Source organism: Rattus norvegicus, chromosome 12, assembly GCF_036323735.1.
Source record: "Rattus norvegicus strain BN/NHsdMcwi chromosome 12, GRCr8, whole genome shotgun sequence".
NCBI classification, from domain to species: domain Eukaryota; kingdom Metazoa; phylum Chordata; class Mammalia; order Rodentia; family Muridae; genus Rattus; species Rattus norvegicus.
The window spans coordinates 27,952,073-27,969,596 of NC_086030.1; the positions used below are offsets into that span (position 1 = coordinate 27,952,073).

General features: G+C 50.4%; 1 protein-coding gene across 30 annotated transcripts in view; it reads left to right on the forward strand.

Moving 5' to 3' along the window:
- Gtf2ird1 (GTF2I repeat domain containing 1) overlaps window positions 1-17,524 on the forward strand; it is a 106,913-nt gene that overhangs the window by 61,479 nt on the left and 27,910 nt on the right. For all 30 annotated transcript variants that reach the window (XM_039089074.2, XM_063271050.1, XM_063271053.1 and 27 more), the window contains 9 exon segments: window positions 2,725-2,908; window positions 6,170-6,195; window positions 8,286-8,394; window positions 9,828-9,865; window positions 10,344-10,424; window positions 11,022-11,111; window positions 14,473-14,520; window positions 15,218-15,283; window positions 16,599-16,782. In XM_039089074.2, the coding sequence (XP_038945002.1) occupies window positions 2,725-2,908; window positions 6,170-6,195; window positions 8,286-8,394; window positions 9,828-9,865; window positions 10,344-10,424; window positions 11,022-11,111; window positions 14,473-14,520; window positions 15,218-15,283; window positions 16,599-16,782 (826 nt within the window).

Consider the following 17,524-nt stretch of genomic DNA (forward strand, 5'->3'; position numbering starts at 1 on the left):
ATTCCAGAGGCACTCGAAAACTTAAGGTGTGACTACATAGAAACTCTTTTACGAAGTACATGTGACCCTGAGGGTGGGTCCTATTGCTAAGAGGCCTAGAATCTAGTGTGGTCTCTGACCGATAGCCTAGAGGTCAGCAGGCCATAATGTACATGTGACATCTCCCCTAAGGACAGGTAACTGTCCAGGGAGGGAAGAGTCTGGGATTATCATTCTGGGGCACTTGGTCAGTCTCTCTAGACAAAGGTCACCCAGTCATTAACAAAATCCACTCCCTGCCTTCTGGGCGGGAAACCAGGTATTTTATCTCCTGCACTGAAAAGAGGCCCCTGTGTGTTTACATTATCGGTTTCCCTAGTAATCCGCGGTTGCGAGGGCTTTTGTGTTCTCACCAGCAGTGTGTGCTTGTATGCACGTGCATACAGCTGTGGGCATTTATGTGCAAGATCACACGGCTATGGAAGTGCACGTGCATATAATTGTGAGAACTTAAATATGGCCACCTACAGCGGTTGGCATGAGGGTCCAGGAGTCCACAGGGCTTGGCGAGGATGCAAAGGTGCCTTAGAGGAGGCTAAGGTCTCAGGCTAGAAAATCAGGTGCCTTCCTGGGATGGTGCCCTTGCTGAGTGGACTAGGACTGGTGGCCTGGGCCCCCTGTGTAGGGTTTGGGGTGACCTAGTTGGCTGTCTGTTCAGGAGTCTCCTGACATAATCAGGTGACCCTCCTGGGGTGTAAGGAGGCGATGTGGAAAAGCTCTGGATATGAGCTAGAGGAGGAAGCCTGGGTCAGAGCTGACATCTGCTGGCCTTCAGCTCCAGCCCCTGGCGCTACCATATATCATATATGCTTGTGATAGGCCAGTGACAGGGTAGGGTGCATATGGGGGAGAGGAGGAGAGAGAGAGAGAGAGGGAGAGAGGGAGAGAGGGAGAGAGGGAGAGAAACAAAGAGAGAGGGAGAAAGAGAGAAGGAGGAGAGAGACAGAGAGAACCAGACAGACAGACAGACAGACAGACAGACAGATACACAGACACACAGAAAGACAGAGACAGACAGAGAGACAAAGACAGGGAGACAGAGAGGGAGAGAGAACGAGACAGACAGACAGATACACAGACACACACACACACAGACAGAGACAGACAGAGAGACAAAGACAGGGAGACAAAGAGAGGGGGAGAGAGAAGGAGAGACAGAGAGAGAGAGAACAAGACAGACAGACAGATACACAGACACACAGAGAGAAAGAGACAGACAGAGAGACAAAGACAGGGAGACAGGGAGAGAGAGAACAAGACAGACAGATACACAGACACAGTGAGAGAGACAGAGACAGGGAGACAGAGACAGAGACAGAGATACACTGGACATGGTGGTACACACTTGGAATCCCACCATTTCTAGAAGCGGAGGATTAAGATGACACAGCCTGCCTGGGCTTTAAATACCCTATCAGGAAAGCTAAAAGAGGTTGGAATATGGCTCTCTTGGCAGAGTGCTTGCTTAGCACGCATGAATCCCAGGGTTCCATCCCCAGCCTCATATAAACCAGGCATGGTGATGCTCACCTGAGATCCCAGCTCTGGAGAGGTGAGGCAGGAGGATCCTGACTCCAAAGAGAGCCCCCTCTCAGAACAAGAGCTTTCTCCAGGCTGTCTCTGCATAGCCGTGAGTCCACATGAACTCCACAAAGCGATTGCCCAAGCCCTGAAGGCACGGAGGGTGGCTCCTCAGACAGGAGGTGGGGGTGGGGGAGAAATGACAGCTGCTGAGATTTCCAGGGTTTAATTTGACAACGAGCTAAGTGAGACTTCACAGTGTAGCGCTGGCTGCCAACGCTGCCTACAGACAGACCTAGGACACGTCAAAAAGAAAACAATGAGCTGTTTCTAAAGCAGCCAGGACTGGTGTGCCCAGCCCTGACTTGGCCAGCGAGTGGCTGAAGGGGAGCTCTGGGTTACAACACAGCCCTGAGGAGACCAGAAAAGGTCCAAAGCTAGGACTAGCTTGCCCAAAGAAAGCAAGCAATATTCAGAGCTTGGTGTGATGGTCTGTAAGCCCAACGCTTGGAAGGCTGAGCCAGGAGGATTGCTGTGAATTTGATGCCAGTCTGGGGAAATAGAACAAGAAGATACAGGAGGGGCAGCGAGATGGCTCAGTTGGTAACGGTGCTTGCGGCCAAGCCTTATGCTCTGGAACCCACAGGGTGGAAGGAGAGAACCAACTCCTGCAAGTTGTCTCCTGACCTCCACACTCAGGCGTGGCCCTTAGCAATGACTCCCAATAAATAAAGAGTAAACTTTTTTAAATGTTTGAAAAAGGATGCTGGGCCAGGCTGTGGTGACATATTCCTTTAAGCCTGGCACTCATGAGGCAGCTGGATCTGTAAAGTTTGAGGCCAGCCTGGTCTACAGAGTGACTTCCAGGACAGCCAGGGCTACACAGAGAAACCCTGTGCGTATTGCGAGGGGGAGGGGATGACAGGGGACAATAGATGAGGCACTGTTCTTGAATGCCTGCCTCTGGGAATCAAGACAGGTCTCTGAGTTTGAGGCTAACCTGGTCTACATAGTGAGTTCTGAGTCAGCCAGGGCTATATAGTGAGACTTTGTCTTAAAATGTTGAAAGAAGCACAGCCAACAGACACAGTGTTAGGCGGGCTGCGGCCGACACTGTATCCTGTGCCTTGTCCCTTGCACTCACCTTTGTTCTTGCCCTTCCAGCGGAAGCCCTGGGCCTGGACCATATGGTTCCTGTGCCCTACAGGAAGATTGCCTGTGACCCTGAGGCTGTGGAGATTGTGGGTATCCCAGACAAGATCCCCTTCAAGCGGCCCTGCACTTATGGAGTGCCGAAGCTGAAGAGAATTCTGGAGGAGCGGCACAGCATTCACTTCATTATCAAGAGGTGTGAATTGGCTTGGGTTCACAAGAAGAACTGCCTAGAATTCCCCAGGGTGGGACTGGGGGCGTGGCTCAGTGGTAGAGCCCCTGCCTAGAATCCCCCGGGGAGGGGTTGGGGGCGTGGCTCGGTGGTAGAGCCCCTGCCTAGAATCCCCCGGGGAGGGGTTGGGGGCGTGGCTCAGTGGTAGAGCCCCTGCCTAGAATCCCCCGGGGAGGGGCTGGGGGCGTGGCTCAGTGGTAGAGCCCCTGCCTAGAATCCCCCAGTGAGGGGCTGGGGGTGTGGCTCAGTGGTAGAGCCCCTGCCTAGAATCCCCCAGGGAGGGGCTGGGGGCGTGGCTCAGTGGTAGAGCCCCTGCCTAGAATCCCCCAGGGAGGGGCTGGAGTGTGGTTCAGTGGTAGACCCCCTGCCTAGAATCCCCCAGGGAGTGGCTGGAGTGTGGTTCAGTGGTAGAGCAATTGCCTACATACATGAAACGGTGGATTTTTCATCCTCAGAACCACAAAAGCAAAAAGAGAAGCAGATGATTCTAGAACCCAGGACTGTGCTTTGGGACAGTAAAGTGTGCCCTCCAGCCCTGGGCACCTTATGAGGGAATTTGGCTTGCCTCCACATCTCCGAAAATTATATGAGACCCATCCTAGTCTGACTCTACCTCCCCCACCTCTGTACTTCCTAAAGAATGGTAGCCTTGTTAATTCCGCAGCTGCTGGGTCAGTGAGTGGGGCTGAGAGGGGAAGCAGGGCCCCCAGACAGGAAGCTAGGTCCCACCAGCATTGCTCTCTGGCTGTTTTCAGGCCTTGTGGTCTCCAGATGTGTGTGAGCTCCCAGAGCTTCAGGAATAGCAGGGGACCCTTGTTCTCTCAGAGGAAGAATAGGAAGTCCCATTTAGGCTTCAGGCCCCGAGCTTAATCTAGACACCTGAGTTTGTCTACCCTTACTGGCTTTTTTGGTTTCATTTCGTTTTAAATTTATTTGCTTGTTCGTTTTGGAGGCAGGATTCTGCTCCGTAGTTCTAAGTATCCTGGAACTTAATACGTAGGCCAGGCTGGCCTCAAACGTATCAGACCTACCTGGCTCTACCTCCCTTGTGCCGAGATCACAGGCCTGCAACACCACCTCTGGCTTTTTGGTTCTGGGGGCTTTTTGTCTTGTTTCCTGAGCTCACTGTGCAGCACAGAATGACCATGGATTTATAATACTTTTTCCATGAGTGCTGGGATTACAGGTGTGCCTTCCTGTGCTCTGCATTCGGTGGCCTCCCAAGTTATGTCAGACTAATCGTCTAAATAGTCAGTTTTGTGACATTTCCACACATTCAGATCAGGCACTCTGACCCTAGTGTCTGTTTCTCTCTCTTTCTGTCTGTCTCTCTGTCTGTCTGTCCCTCCCCCTCTATCACACACACACACACACACACACACACACACACACACACACACACACACACACAAACCAGTTATATACTCATCTCCCCTAGTTTCATCCTGTAGCTGCCTCGATAAACGCGACGACCGGAAGGAAGCAGCTTTGGGGCAGGAGAAAGGGTTTATTTCCACTTCCGGGTCATGGTCCATCCTTGAGGAAAGCAGTGAGTGCAGAACCTCAGCAGCAATCATGGAAGAATGCTGCTTGCTAACTCACTGCCTGGCTCAGCCCTTGCTTGTGCTGAGCTTTCTTATACAGCCCAAGAGCTCGCCCAGTGATGGCACAACCCACCGTGGGCTGAACATAAGTTTACATGATTCCTCACAGACACGTCCACTGGGCAGTCTGATGTGGGCCTCAGGTGACCCTACTTTGTGTCACGTGAACCCTTGGAAAATTAACCACTTATATATGAGTACACTGTAGCTGTCTTCAGACACCAGAAGAGGGCATCAAATCCCATTACAGATGGTTGTGAGCCACCCTGTGGTTGCTGGGATTTGAACTCAGGACCTCTGGAAGAGCAGCCAGTCCTCTTAACCACTGAGCCATCTCTCCAGCCCCTATTGTTAGTCTCGACCCCCTGATTATCCTGCCTTAGCCTCCCAAATGCTGGGATCACAGGTGAGCACCTCCATGCCTGTCATTCCTGTCCGTGGGTTTGGATGTTTCAGACCATGAGCCATCCCCGGCCCTCTTCCCTTGCAGTCGGTCCATCAGTGACCTGACGCTGTCACAGGGTTCAAGGTCTCTGGATCCCATGAGGTAGAAGCCTGTGTGGATGAACAAGCACATCACTACCAGGGCCTTGCTTCCAAATGTCTATATGATATCCTAGTGTCTGCCCTTGCTTGAGGCCTCTACCTTCTGAGAATGCCCCTGTGGGAGCTCTCAGGTCAGCTTCCATGACTATGACCTGTCCAGTGGCTCCCAGGTGCTTTTTGCTGAGCCTGGCCCTTAGAGACACAGGTGGTTCAGTGGGTAGAGCACCTGCCTGGCATCCATAAAGCCCTGGATTCCATCCCCAGCACTGCAAAATCCAGGCACAGTGTTACAGGCCTGTAGTTCCAGCACGTAGAAGGGGGGTTTGGGGGGATCAGGAGTCAAGGTCATCCTTGGATACAGAGGGAGTTCAAGTTCAGCCTGGGCTCCATGAAACCCTGTCTCCATAAAAGCAAAGCACAACAGAAAACTTAAACAGGACTTTCGTGGCTGGAGTGGTAGCGAGACAGGAGCTTGAATTGTCCGCTGCGCCAAAATCAGGTTGAGAGCCGGCCCCTTGTTGGCATAGTAACCAGATAGGTCATGGGCCATGCCATCCCTGGCTAAGCAGAAACACATTCTGAGATTACAGATTCCCTCTGTAATAGTTACATTTCCTCGTTGCCATAGCAGAACCCTGGACAAAAGCTTCTTAAGGAGGAAAGGCTTGGGCTCCCAGTTTGAAGGTGCAGTCCATCATGGCGGAAAGGTTGGCACGGGAGTGTGGGGTGGCAGGTCGCAGTGCATTCCCAATCAGGAGGTGAACACTGACTCTCAGCTGTCTTTCTTCTTTTGATTCAGTCCAGGACCCCAGCCCATCGGATGTGCCACCCACATTTAGGGTAGATATTCCCTCCTCAATCAACCCAATCTAGAAACCCCTTCATGGACTTGTCCAGAGGTTTGTTTCCGTGGTGATTCTCAGTCACATCAGGTTGGCAAGGTGACTCTTGCCCGAATGGGTGGTCAATCCCTGTGCCCTAGTCTGTGGCTCTAAGAGCCACACTGGTGGCACCTGTGGCATCTCTGAAGGGACCGGCCTGCACCTTTCTCATGCTCTCTCTCCTCTCTTCCCAGGATGTTCGATGAGCGCATTTTCACAGGTAAGTGGGTACCAGCAGGTGTGTTCTGGAGTTGGACATTGCTTGAGCTGACCCTGTTACCTTTAGTCCATACTGTTCTACATCTTGGGGTTTTATGTGGTCTCTGGGATCCCGATGACTGAGAGTCTGGAACCCTACAGAGTTTAGAGTCTCCTTGGAGAAAACAGTAATACCATTTGCTAAACACATAGCCAGGTTCCTTTCGGAACTACCTGTTCTTTTGTTTATGTTGGGGTGTGTGTGGTGTGTGTGTGTGTGTGTGTGTGTGTGTGTGTGTGTGTGTGTGTGTATGCATGTGCCCTTGTGTATGTTTGTCCTTGTGTGTACATACATGTGTATATGTGTGTGCATGTATGTGCCTATGTGTATGTGTATGTATGCATGTACCCATGTGTATGTGTGTGTATGCATGTGCCCTTGTGTATGTGTCCATGCATGTTCCTGTGTGTGTGTATATATATATGCATGTGCCCTTGTGTATGTTTGTCCTTGTGTGTACATACATGTGTATATGTGTGTGCATGTATGTGCCTATGTGTATGTATGCATGTGCCCTTGTGTATGTGTGCATGCATGTTCCTGTGTGTGTGTGTATATATATATATATGCATGTGCCCTTGTGTATGTTTGTCCTTGTGTGTACATACATGTGTATATGTGTGCGCATGCATGTGCCCATGGGTATGTGCGTGTATGCATGTGCCCATGTGTATGTGTATGTATGCATGTGCCCTTATGTATGTGTGCATGCATGTGCCTCTGTGTGTGTGCGCGTGTGTGTGTGTTTCTGTGTGTGTGTGTATGCATGTGCCCTTGTGTATGTATGCGTACATGTGCCTGTGTGTGTGTTTGTGTGTGTGTGTGTGTTTGTGCACGTGAGAGCACATGAGTGCACAGGTTTGTGTGTGTACATGTAAATATTTGTGTGCCCTTGTGTGTGTGTGTGTGTGTGTGTGTGTGCATACATGTGCCTGTGTGTGTGTTTATTTCCATGTGGAGGCCAGAAGTTAACACTGGGTGCCTTCCTCAATCGCTCTCTACGTTATTCTTTTGGGGGACAGATTGCTCACTGATTGTGTCATTGCCCCCCTAATCTCCGATATGAGCGCACATCATGGCATCTTTTTCTGTGGAGGCTGGGGTTCTATATTCGTTCTCTGAGATTGCAGGCATCTGCACTGTATTCACCCTCAGCCACGTGCAGACACGGGTCTGATCCCACTCCACAGACAAAGCTTCTGAGCTGCTAGAGAAGTGAGGCTTTGGCGATTCCCTTAGACACTGTGGTTCCAAAGTGTCTGCCATGACAGCAGGTCATGCCTTATAGAGAGAAGATATCAATTATGCCTCAGCCACCAGAAGCCTCACAGATCCTTGGGGGTATGATGTGCCTGAGCCTGAGCCCTATTAACAGCTCCGCTACCTGGCAGCTTTCTAGCCTTGGGCATTGCCTGTAGACCTCAGTTTCCCCATCTGTGAAATGGAGATGATAAAGGAGTTAGGTAGCAGGGCAGTGGTGGTGCCTGCCTTTAACCTAGCACTTGGGAGGCAGAGGCAGGAGGATCACTGGATTTGAGACCAGCCTGGTCCGAAAAATAAGTTCCTGGACAGCCGGGGCTACCCAGAGAAATCCTGTGTTTTGTTTGTTGTTGTTGTTCTTTTTTTTTTTTTTTTTTTTTTTTTTTTAAGGTGATACCTACCTTCTAGTTCATGGTTTTATTAAATGAGAAAATGACCCTATGGGACAAACCTGGTAGCGGTGTGACCTTTCCCCCCGAGGCTCCTACATTACCATGTCCTGGTAGAGGGCAGGGATGTCCTTCTAGAATGAGGGCAGAGTATAGACAGATGAATTCCTGGCTGTTTCAGACACAGCCCCAAAGAAGAGACCAAATGCATACCCCGCCCTCCCAGGAATGCCCCGAGCAATGTCCCAGAGAAGCCACTGCCCAGGTGTCTCCTACCAACCAGAGGCTGTCTTTAGGGGTTACTGTTGTAGCCCAAGCTAGCTCCTGAATATTGGGATTGCAGGTGTGTGCCGACCACATTTGACTGAAGAGCCGTTGTCTGAAGCCCCATTCTTCTCACAGGGAACAAGTTTACCAAAGACCCCATGAAGCTGGAGCCAGCTAGCCCACCAGAAGACACTGCCACAGAAGTCTGTAGGGACAGCATGCTGGACCTGGCTGGGACTGCTTGGTAAGGTCCTTCCTCTGCTCTGGGTTAGGCCATTGTTCTGCACAGTATAAGAAGGGCTGAGGCCTGGCTGGTCCCCGTCACTCCGCTCGGGCACATGGTTTCTGCATGAGGACTCCAAATATATGTCTTCCAGGCCAGTGAGAGACAAAGTGGGACAAGAGAACACGGAGGACTAGGTATTTCAAGTGTCAGTTACCTTGGGGACCTTCCTTGGTTCCTCACACTGCTTGTCCTGTGTACAACGCACAGCCCACTCACTGACCCTAATCCCCAACCAATGCTGTGAACGGAGAGGGACAAGATCTGGCCATGTAGATTGCAGGTATGGTTCAGCATTAGAGCCCCTGCCTAGAATCCCCCAGTGAGGGCCTGGGGGCGTGGCTCAGTGGTAGAGCCCCTGCCTAGAATCCCCCAGGGAGGGGCTGGGGGCATGGCTCAGTGGTAGAGCACCTGCCTAGAATCCCCCAGTGAGGGGCTGGGGGCGTGGCTCAGTGGTAGAGCACCCACCTAGGGTGGACAGACCTGTGGATTCCACCCCCCTCCTCGTTCTTTGTTTATTAAATGAGGGCAGTCATTTATTCTAGAATGCCCACGTCCCAGGTCTTGCTTTCAGAATTCCTGCAGTCTCTAATCCCCCTCTAAATACCATCCAGCTATTTTCCTAAGCCTTCAGACCCCCCCAAACTCACCCAGCCGGGCCCTGAGGTTTGGAATGCATGCTGGCTGGGAAGATGGAGTTGACAGTGGGGACATGGCCGGGAGGAGGCAGGAGCCAGGGCCTTGGGAAGCTGTGCCTGATGCTAACATAGGGTAGTGAGCCGCATTCTGGGAAAGCATGGGTCCAGGATGCGTGGTGTTCTTATTTATTTGTGACACCTTTTGAGGCCGGTTCTCAGTACTTAGCTCTGACTGTCCTGGAACTTCCTATGTAGGCCTGGCTCTGGTCTCTGGATCACAGAGATCCTCCTGCCTTTGCCTCTCAAGTGTTGGGATTAAAGTCGTGAGCCACCATACCTGATTTAGGATTATTTTTATTCTACTTGCATATGTGTGTGTATGTGGTGTGTGTTTATACACCCTATGAGTGCAGATGCCCAAGGACCCAAAAGAGGGCATTGGGTACACCAGAGCTAGAGTTAGGGATGTTGTGAGCCCACTGTGTGGGTGCTGAGAACTATACCTGGTTTTTCTGCGTGAGCAGCAAGCCTCTAACTGCTGAGCCCTCTCTCCACCCTCTTAGTTTGGTTTTCTGAGGCAGACTCTCTTGGACTCGAAGCAGACCTCCTGTGTCTGTCTCTGTCCTGAGGTCGTAACCGGGGTCTGCCACACTCTGATTTGGGGACTGGTTTTTGAAATGTGGACAGAGCTGTACTGGGCAGAGTGTCTCAGGACAGTGTCAACACAGGGTCATTTCTGCACCTTCCTCTCCTCAGGTCAGACATGAGCAGCGTCTCTGAAGACTGTGGGCCAGGTGAGAAGCAGCGGGACTCCCATGTGTATATTCTGTGGCCGCAGGACTGGGGGTTGGCCAGACGGAAACCAGCCCAGGCTGTGAACCCACAATAATAATTGGGATAATTCTCTACCCATTGGCCCTGCCCCAAGCCTCGCACTGGAAGCAGCAGAGCATGCTGGGAACTCTCTGGGGACGGGAGGAGATAGCAACCAAATCCTGGCATCACTATTGCCTACCCTGGGTCTGCAGATAAGCACCATATCTTCAGCCCACGGACCTGTTAGCTCTTTACATTAGAGGAGCCTGGCTTGGCTTGAGTTTGTCCAAGGGCTCATCTAGGCTTTCTTGGGTCTGGGCAGGAGCCAAGGGTCCAATGACTTTTCCTGGTTGTTCACTATCAATTCGCAGATGTGAGAATGTTCTAGAAAGTCTCGCCTCTATATAGGCATGTCCGTGCCCTTGCCTGACTGGGTCCTTCTTGTTCTCTTTGCAGGAACCTCAGGAGAGATAGGAATGTTGAGGCCTATCAAAATCGAGCCCGAGGAGCTGGACATTATTCAGGTTACTGTCTCAGGTAAGGGACACACGTCCAAGGACTGCCGGGGTTCCTGTTCTGGCTGGACATGTTGGCAGAAGCTGTGCTGCTCTGCTGCCTGAGACACCATTAGGACAAGTGCTCTGCTCCAGAGACACGCCCCCAGGCCCTCACTGGGGGATTCTAGGCAGGGACTCTCCCACTGAGCCACGCCCCCAGCCCCTCCCTGGGGGATTCTGGACAGGGGCTCTACCACTGAGCCACACCCCCAGCCCCTTACTGGGGATTCTAGGCAGGGGCTCTACCACTGAGCCACGACCCCAGCCCCTCACTGGGGAATTCTGGGCAGGGGCTCTTTTCACTTTTTATTTTGAGATAGGCTCTCAATTCTGATAGGATATCATCAACTCCCTGAATCCATTCTGTAGCCCAGGGAGACCCTAAGGCTTTCAATCCTATTTCACCTTCCTGAGAACTCAGGTCATCAGGTCATAGGCTGTACCACCTCTGACGGCGTGGCTATCTTTTAGAATCTTGATCTGTACCCCTGCCTGGCTGTCCCATGGAGATCGCTAAGGGACCATGATGGGCGGGACATGTAAAACTCGCCCTCCTTGATTCATAGTTTCCTTTCAGATCCTTCACCTACCTCTGAGGAGATGACTGACTCACTACCTGGGCATCTACCCTCAGAAGATTCCGGTTATGGGATGGAAATGCCGGCTGGTAAGAGGTGGGCTGGGGCTGGCCGTACTGGGAACCTACTACCTTGGGGAGCCACGGGGAGGGACAAGTGGGTCAGGAAGCCCTTGCCTTTGTTGGAGAAGATAACACATGGGGTGTGTGGGACCATCCACGTCTGTGACTTGGATTCTGAAATATTTGTACTTGATTGGATGTTTTGGGGAACTGGGCAGTGGTGGCACACGCCTTTAATCCCAGCACTCAGGGGGCAGAGACAGGCAGATTTTGAGGCGTTCAAAGCAAGTCAGGTCTGCAGAGCAAGTTTCAGGATATCCAGGTAGTCAGGCGCCAACCACTAGCGTATACCTTGTTCGAGGGGCGGGGTTCCATGCCTCGCATCACCGGGTGTGAAAAATTAACACATGAACATAACTCTCTGAACAAGCTAAACATCGTGGAGCATTAATCCCAGCACTTGCTGGGATAGAGACGGGAAGATCAGAAGTTCAAGGTCATCCTTCCCTGCATAGCAAGTTCTAGGCCACCCTAGGCTACAGGAGACCCTGTTTCAAAATACCAAAAATGGGGGTTAGGGTCAGTTCAGCCGGTTAAAGCACCTGTCACACAGGCTTGATGACCTTAGTTTAGTCCCTCAGACTCCCAGGATATAACGAGATAGACACCCCGAAGTTGTCCTGCGACCACCACACGATTACCTGGCATGCATATGCCCTCCTCACACACACATGTAAACAAATACAATAAATTCAATTAAAGCTTCTTTTTCTTTTTTTTTTTTTTTTTTTTTTTTGGTTCATTTTTTTCGGAGCTGGGGACCGAACCCAGGGCCTTGCGCTTCCTAGGCAAGCGCTCTACCACTGAGCTAAATCCCCAACCCCAAAGCTTCTTTTTCAAAGGTGCTAGGAATCTGGTTGTTTGCTCGCTTGCGTGAGCCTGTATGAGGTCCTGGGCTCCGTCCCCAGCATCACATACACTGGGTGTCATAGCACACGCCTCATAATCCCAGAGCCTGGGAAGAGGTGAAGAGGATTAGTAAGTGAGCTTTGGTCATAAAGAATCAAAACCGGGGGGCTGGAGAGATGGCTCAGCGGTTAAGAGCACCCGACTGCTCTTCCAGAGGTCATGAGTTCAATTCCCAGCAACCACATGGTGGCTCACAACCATCTGTAAAGAGATCTGATGCCCTCTTCTGGTGTATCTGAAGACAGCTACTCACATAGATAAAATAAATAAAATCTTTAAAAAAAAAAAAAAAAGAATATTTAAAAAAAAAAAAAAAAAAAAAGAATCAAAACCGGGGTTGGGGATTTAGCTCAGTGGTAGAGCGCTTGCCTAGGAAGCGCAAGGCCCTGGGTTCAGTCCCCAGCTCCGAAAAAAAAACCAAAAAAAAAAAAAAAAAAGAATCAAGACCAGCCAGAGGTCTATGAGAATAGACCTCTCAAAATAATGAGGGCCCAAGAGTTGTTGGGATTTTTTTTTAATAATAAAAAATCCCTTATTATATATAAGATATATATATATACATATATATATGCCTTTATTATATATCAGATATATATATTATATATCTGATCTCATCACAGATGGCCGTGAGCCACCATGTGTTTGCTGGGATTTGAACTCAGGTGCTCTGGAAGAGCAATACAGTGCTCTTAATCACTGAGCCATCTCTCCAGCCCCGTTTTGGGTGTTAAAAGTTGAGAATGTCAGATTCCCTGGAGCTGGAGTTACAAACAATTCTGAGCCCACTGATAGAGGTGCTGGAAACTGAGCTCCGCTCCTCATAGAGCAGTAAACTCTTAATCGCTTAGCTATCTCCCCAGCCCCGGGAAGTTCTCCTTTATCTTAGACAGATAACCCTGTGGTGTGCTATGTACCAAACCCTTACACATCCCAAGCAAGCGCTCTCCAATTGAGCTGCATCCTCCCTCAGCCGTGCGTGCGTGCGTGCGTGCGTGCGTGTGTTTCTTTTTTTTTTTTAATTCTGAGATTTATCACATTGATAAAAGGCGACATGGGGGAGGGAAGGGTTTATTTGACTCACACTGAGGCCCGGTTACAGTCTGCAGTTCGTCATTGCAGGGGGTCAGGCCTTTCAGCCTCTGTCAGCATCACTCACATCTGTAGTCAGGAGCGGAGAGAAGGGATTCCTGCTTATTGCTTGCTGCTTCACAGATGAGGACCCAGACCCAGGGGTTGTGGCCACGCCCTTTCAGTCTGGCTCCTCCCACCCACGTTTGATTGACATAATCAGTATAAGTCCTCCCTAGACATGGCCACAGGCCGATTAGATTTAAGGGAATCCTTATTGAAGTTGTCTAACCTTGGCGATTCAAAATACCAAAGAACAGAGGTCGGAGAGACGGCCGTGCGTGGAAAAGCACTTTTTTTTGTGTCGAGTCAGCCATTAAAACCAACCATCCCAGCTGGCGTGCATCGCCATGGATTTTTGAGACAAGTTCTTGCTACATAGACCAGGCTGTCCTGCAATCCATAGCCCTCCTCTGTGGGATTTTTGCCATAATACACGGCCTTTTTACTGTTATCATACAAGAGTGTGCTCCTGTCTGTAATGTATTTTTTTTTTTTTTTTTGGTGCTAGGCCTCCAGGCCCAATGCGTGCTTGACAAGTGCACTGGTTCTGAGTTGTGCTGCAGACTCTTGGCTTTTTTTTTTTTTTTTAAGATTTATTTATTTATTATATATAAGTACATTGTAGCTGTCTTCAGACACACCAGAAGAGGGCATCAGATCCAATTACAGATGGTTGTGGGCCACCATGTGGTTGCTGGGATTTGAACTCAGGACCTCTGGAAGAGCAGTCAGTGCTCTTTTTTTTTTTTTTTTTTTTTTTTTTTTGGTTCTTTTTTTTTTTTTTTTTTTCGGAGCTGGGGACTGAACCCAGGGCCTTGCACTTCCTAGGTAAGCGCTCTACCACTGAGCTAAATCCCCACCCAGCCCCGCAGTCAGTGCTCTTAATCTCCAGCTCCTTCTTCTTCTTCTTTTTTTAAACGTCTCACTGTGCAGCTCAGGCTGGCCTCAAACTCAGAAGCCTCCAACCTCAGACTCCGCATTCCTAAGATCACAGGAGTGGGCCTCCCCACACCGAATCCTGGTGTGTCACCTTTTTACATCACACCAGGAGAATGGACCCTGTTCTTATTCTTTCCTGGTGTCTAGAGCACAATGGTGATTGGAGGCTGGTTCCTGCAGGGGTCCGTGGACGGTGATTATAAGTTTCTGTTTGAATGGCATATGTGTGTCCTGATCCCCTTTGGGGACAATCTATTCACCCTCAGAGTTGAGGCTCTCTAGCCTGGCTTTTACTCCCCTAGTTGAGCTCCCTGGGCAGTGTTTCCTAACGGTCTCTGTTTTCTCATAGACAAAGGCCCCAGTGAGGAACCGTGGCAAGAAGAGAGGCCGGCAGAAGGTGAGGCCCTGCCTGTCTCCCATAATTCTCTCTCCGTGTCTACTCTAGCCTTATAAGAAATTCTCCCTTCTACTCCATCTCTCTCCAACACCCTGAATTTATTTGGGTTGGGAGACCCATGTGAGCTGTACCAGGTGGAAGAAAGTTCTAGAGTGTGTTAGAACTGACAGGCATCTCTCAGAATAAAGTTCTAGCTTGGGCTTACATATAGGTATCTAGCTGCCTTCCATGCCTAAGAAGGATTCTTAGGCCTCAGTATGTAAAACTGGCTTTCTGTATAGAAAATACTCCAAGAAAAACTGAAAACCGCTTTTCCTCTCTCTGCTGAGCAAAATATGGTGTAGGTGGTAAAAGTATACAGTTTATCACTAGCGTGTCTACTTTCTAGAATAAAACAGCCTCTTGTCAGAGATGAATGCCCCTTTGTAGAACCCAGCTCGCTATGCAGCAGATACCTGTAATTAGGAAGCGTTTACTGCCCCCTGGTGGCAGTGTATGCAAATTACAGGCTTGCTTTGCACCCACTACCTAGGTATGCAAAGTGCAGAAAGTACAAGCGTGGGTAGAGCCGCCTTTTTCCTTGTTCCGTTCCAGAGTCTCACTACAAGGTCATTTCTGATACCTCCAGAGCTGGGGTGTAAGTTAAGCACCAAGTTTCTGTACCCAGGAAACTCAACCCACTGCCTTTGCCTTCCAGAGAGCCCTGGTGATGTGATCAGGCCCCTCCGGAAGCAGGTGGAAATGCTGTTCAACACAAAATATGGTGAGTAGAGAAGACATGCCTCTAGGACAGAGACAGACACAGAGCTGGGAGCCACCATTAGGATGGGAACACTTAAGTGATTGGTCCATATAGTTCCCCCATGGCAACAGCCTCCGGCAAAGGATCCCACCCTGCTGACCTGTTGGTCCACACTCTCCCTCCAGATTATTCCCTGGCTCATGTGCTTTTAGTCAGCCTCAGCAACAGGCCTGGTGGGTAGCTACAGCAGGCCTTCCTAGAAATTTGGAATCCAGAAAAGTGGGGGTGTGACTCAGTAGTACAGTATTTTCTTAGAATCCACCAGGGGCATGGCTCTAAGGTAGGGAGCCAATATGTATGACCTTCTCATGAGAGGTAGAGATGTTGTGTAGTGGGAGAGCCCCTGCCTAGAACCCCCAGTCAGGGACTGGGGATGTGGCTCAGTGGTAGAACCCCTGCCTAGAATCTCCCAGTGAGGGGCTGGGGGCGTGGCTCAGTGGAAGAGCCCCTGCCTAGAATCCTCCAGTGAGGGGCTGGGGGCATGGCTCAGTAGTAGAGCCCCTGCCTAGAATCCCCCAGTGAGGGGCTGGGAGCATGACTCAGTGGTAGAGCCCCTGCCTAGAATCCTCCAGTGAGGGACTGGGGGTGTGGCTCAGTGGTGGAGCCCTTACCTAGAATCCCCCAGTGAGGGGCTGGGGGCAAGGCTCAGATGTAAAGTGCTTTTTAGCACTTATAATGCCCTGGATTCCATCCCCAGCCTTACAATAAAACAAGGAAGATTCCAGGAAAGAGCAAAAGATTAAAGAAGCCTATTTTCTTCATCTCCTTGAGTTTGCCCGGGGCTAGCTTCTCACACGCTCTCTCACACCTTCCTCACTCAGTCCCCGCACCCTAAGACCCATTTTACAAACAAGGAAATCTGGCATTGGCTACAGCCATGATTCAGCCAGCTCAAGGCACCAGGCTACTCAGAGTCAGAGAGCCTCAGACATGGTTCGTCCTAGATCTGGGAATACCACGGAGCTGTGTGACGGTTTAGGGGTTTCTAGGGCAGTCAGCAAGAGCAGCAGTCACATCCCAGCTACACTCAGGTTTCTACGCTATGAAGGCATGGGTGAAGAGTGGCTTTGGGGGTTCGCATTCCTGGGCTGTATGCCTCCAGATAAATCCTGACTTTTATTCTGCCCGACAGCTAGGTGTAGTTTTCTCTCCTCTGGCAAGTTTATAGGGTTTGGCTGAGTGCTGTCTCTAAAGCCCTGCCACCTGCAGCTTGCCCAGAGAGATGGGGGCAGGGATTGGGGTTCCAGGTTGCCTTACGGCAGCCATGTATTTGCAGCCAAAGCCATTGGTACCTCAGAGCCAGTCAAGGTGCCCTACTCCAAGTTCCTGATGCACCCAGAGGAGCTCTTCGTACTGGGACTGCCTGAAGGCATCTCTCTTCGAAGACCCAACTGCTTTGGGATTGCCAAGCTGAGGAAGATTCTGGAAGCCAGCAACAGTATCCAGTTTGTCATTAAGAGGTAAGGGTGGGTGTTCCAGCCTAGCCAAGGATACATAGTGTCTTAGTGTTTTGCTGCTGTGAACAGACACCATGACCAAGACAACTCTTATAAGGACAACCTTTAATTGGGGCTGGCTCACAGGTTCACAGGTTCAGTCCAGTATCATCAAGGCGGGAACATGGCAGCGTCTAGGCAGTCATGGTACAGGAGGAGCTGAGAGTTAGTTCTACATCTTGTACCGGACGCAAAGAGAAGACTGGTTTCCAGGCAGCTAGGAGGAGGGTATTAAAGCCCATGCCCACAGTGACACACCTACTCCAACAAGGCCACACCTCCTAATAGTGCCATTTCCTGGGCTGAGCACATACAAACCATCACAAATGACTTGGCAGGTGGCTTGCCTCCAGGCTTGCAGTCTTTTTTGTTTTTTTGGATTTTTTAAGATTTATTTATTTATTTTTGTATATGAGTACACTGTAGCTGTCTTCAGACATGCCAGAAGAGGGTATCGGATCCCATTACAGATGGTTGTGAGCCACCATGTGGTTGCTGGGATTTGAACTCAGGACCTCTGGAAGAGCAGTCAGTGCTCTTAACCACTGAGCCATCTCTCCAGCCCCAGGCTTGAAGTCTTACATTCAGTCCTGGGTCCACGTGGTATAAGGAGAGAACTGACTCTTGCTGTCCTTAACCTGAGGTAAGAGGTCCTGAGTTTGATTCTCAGAACCCCCTCTTAACTTCAGCTCCAGTGGTTCCAGTG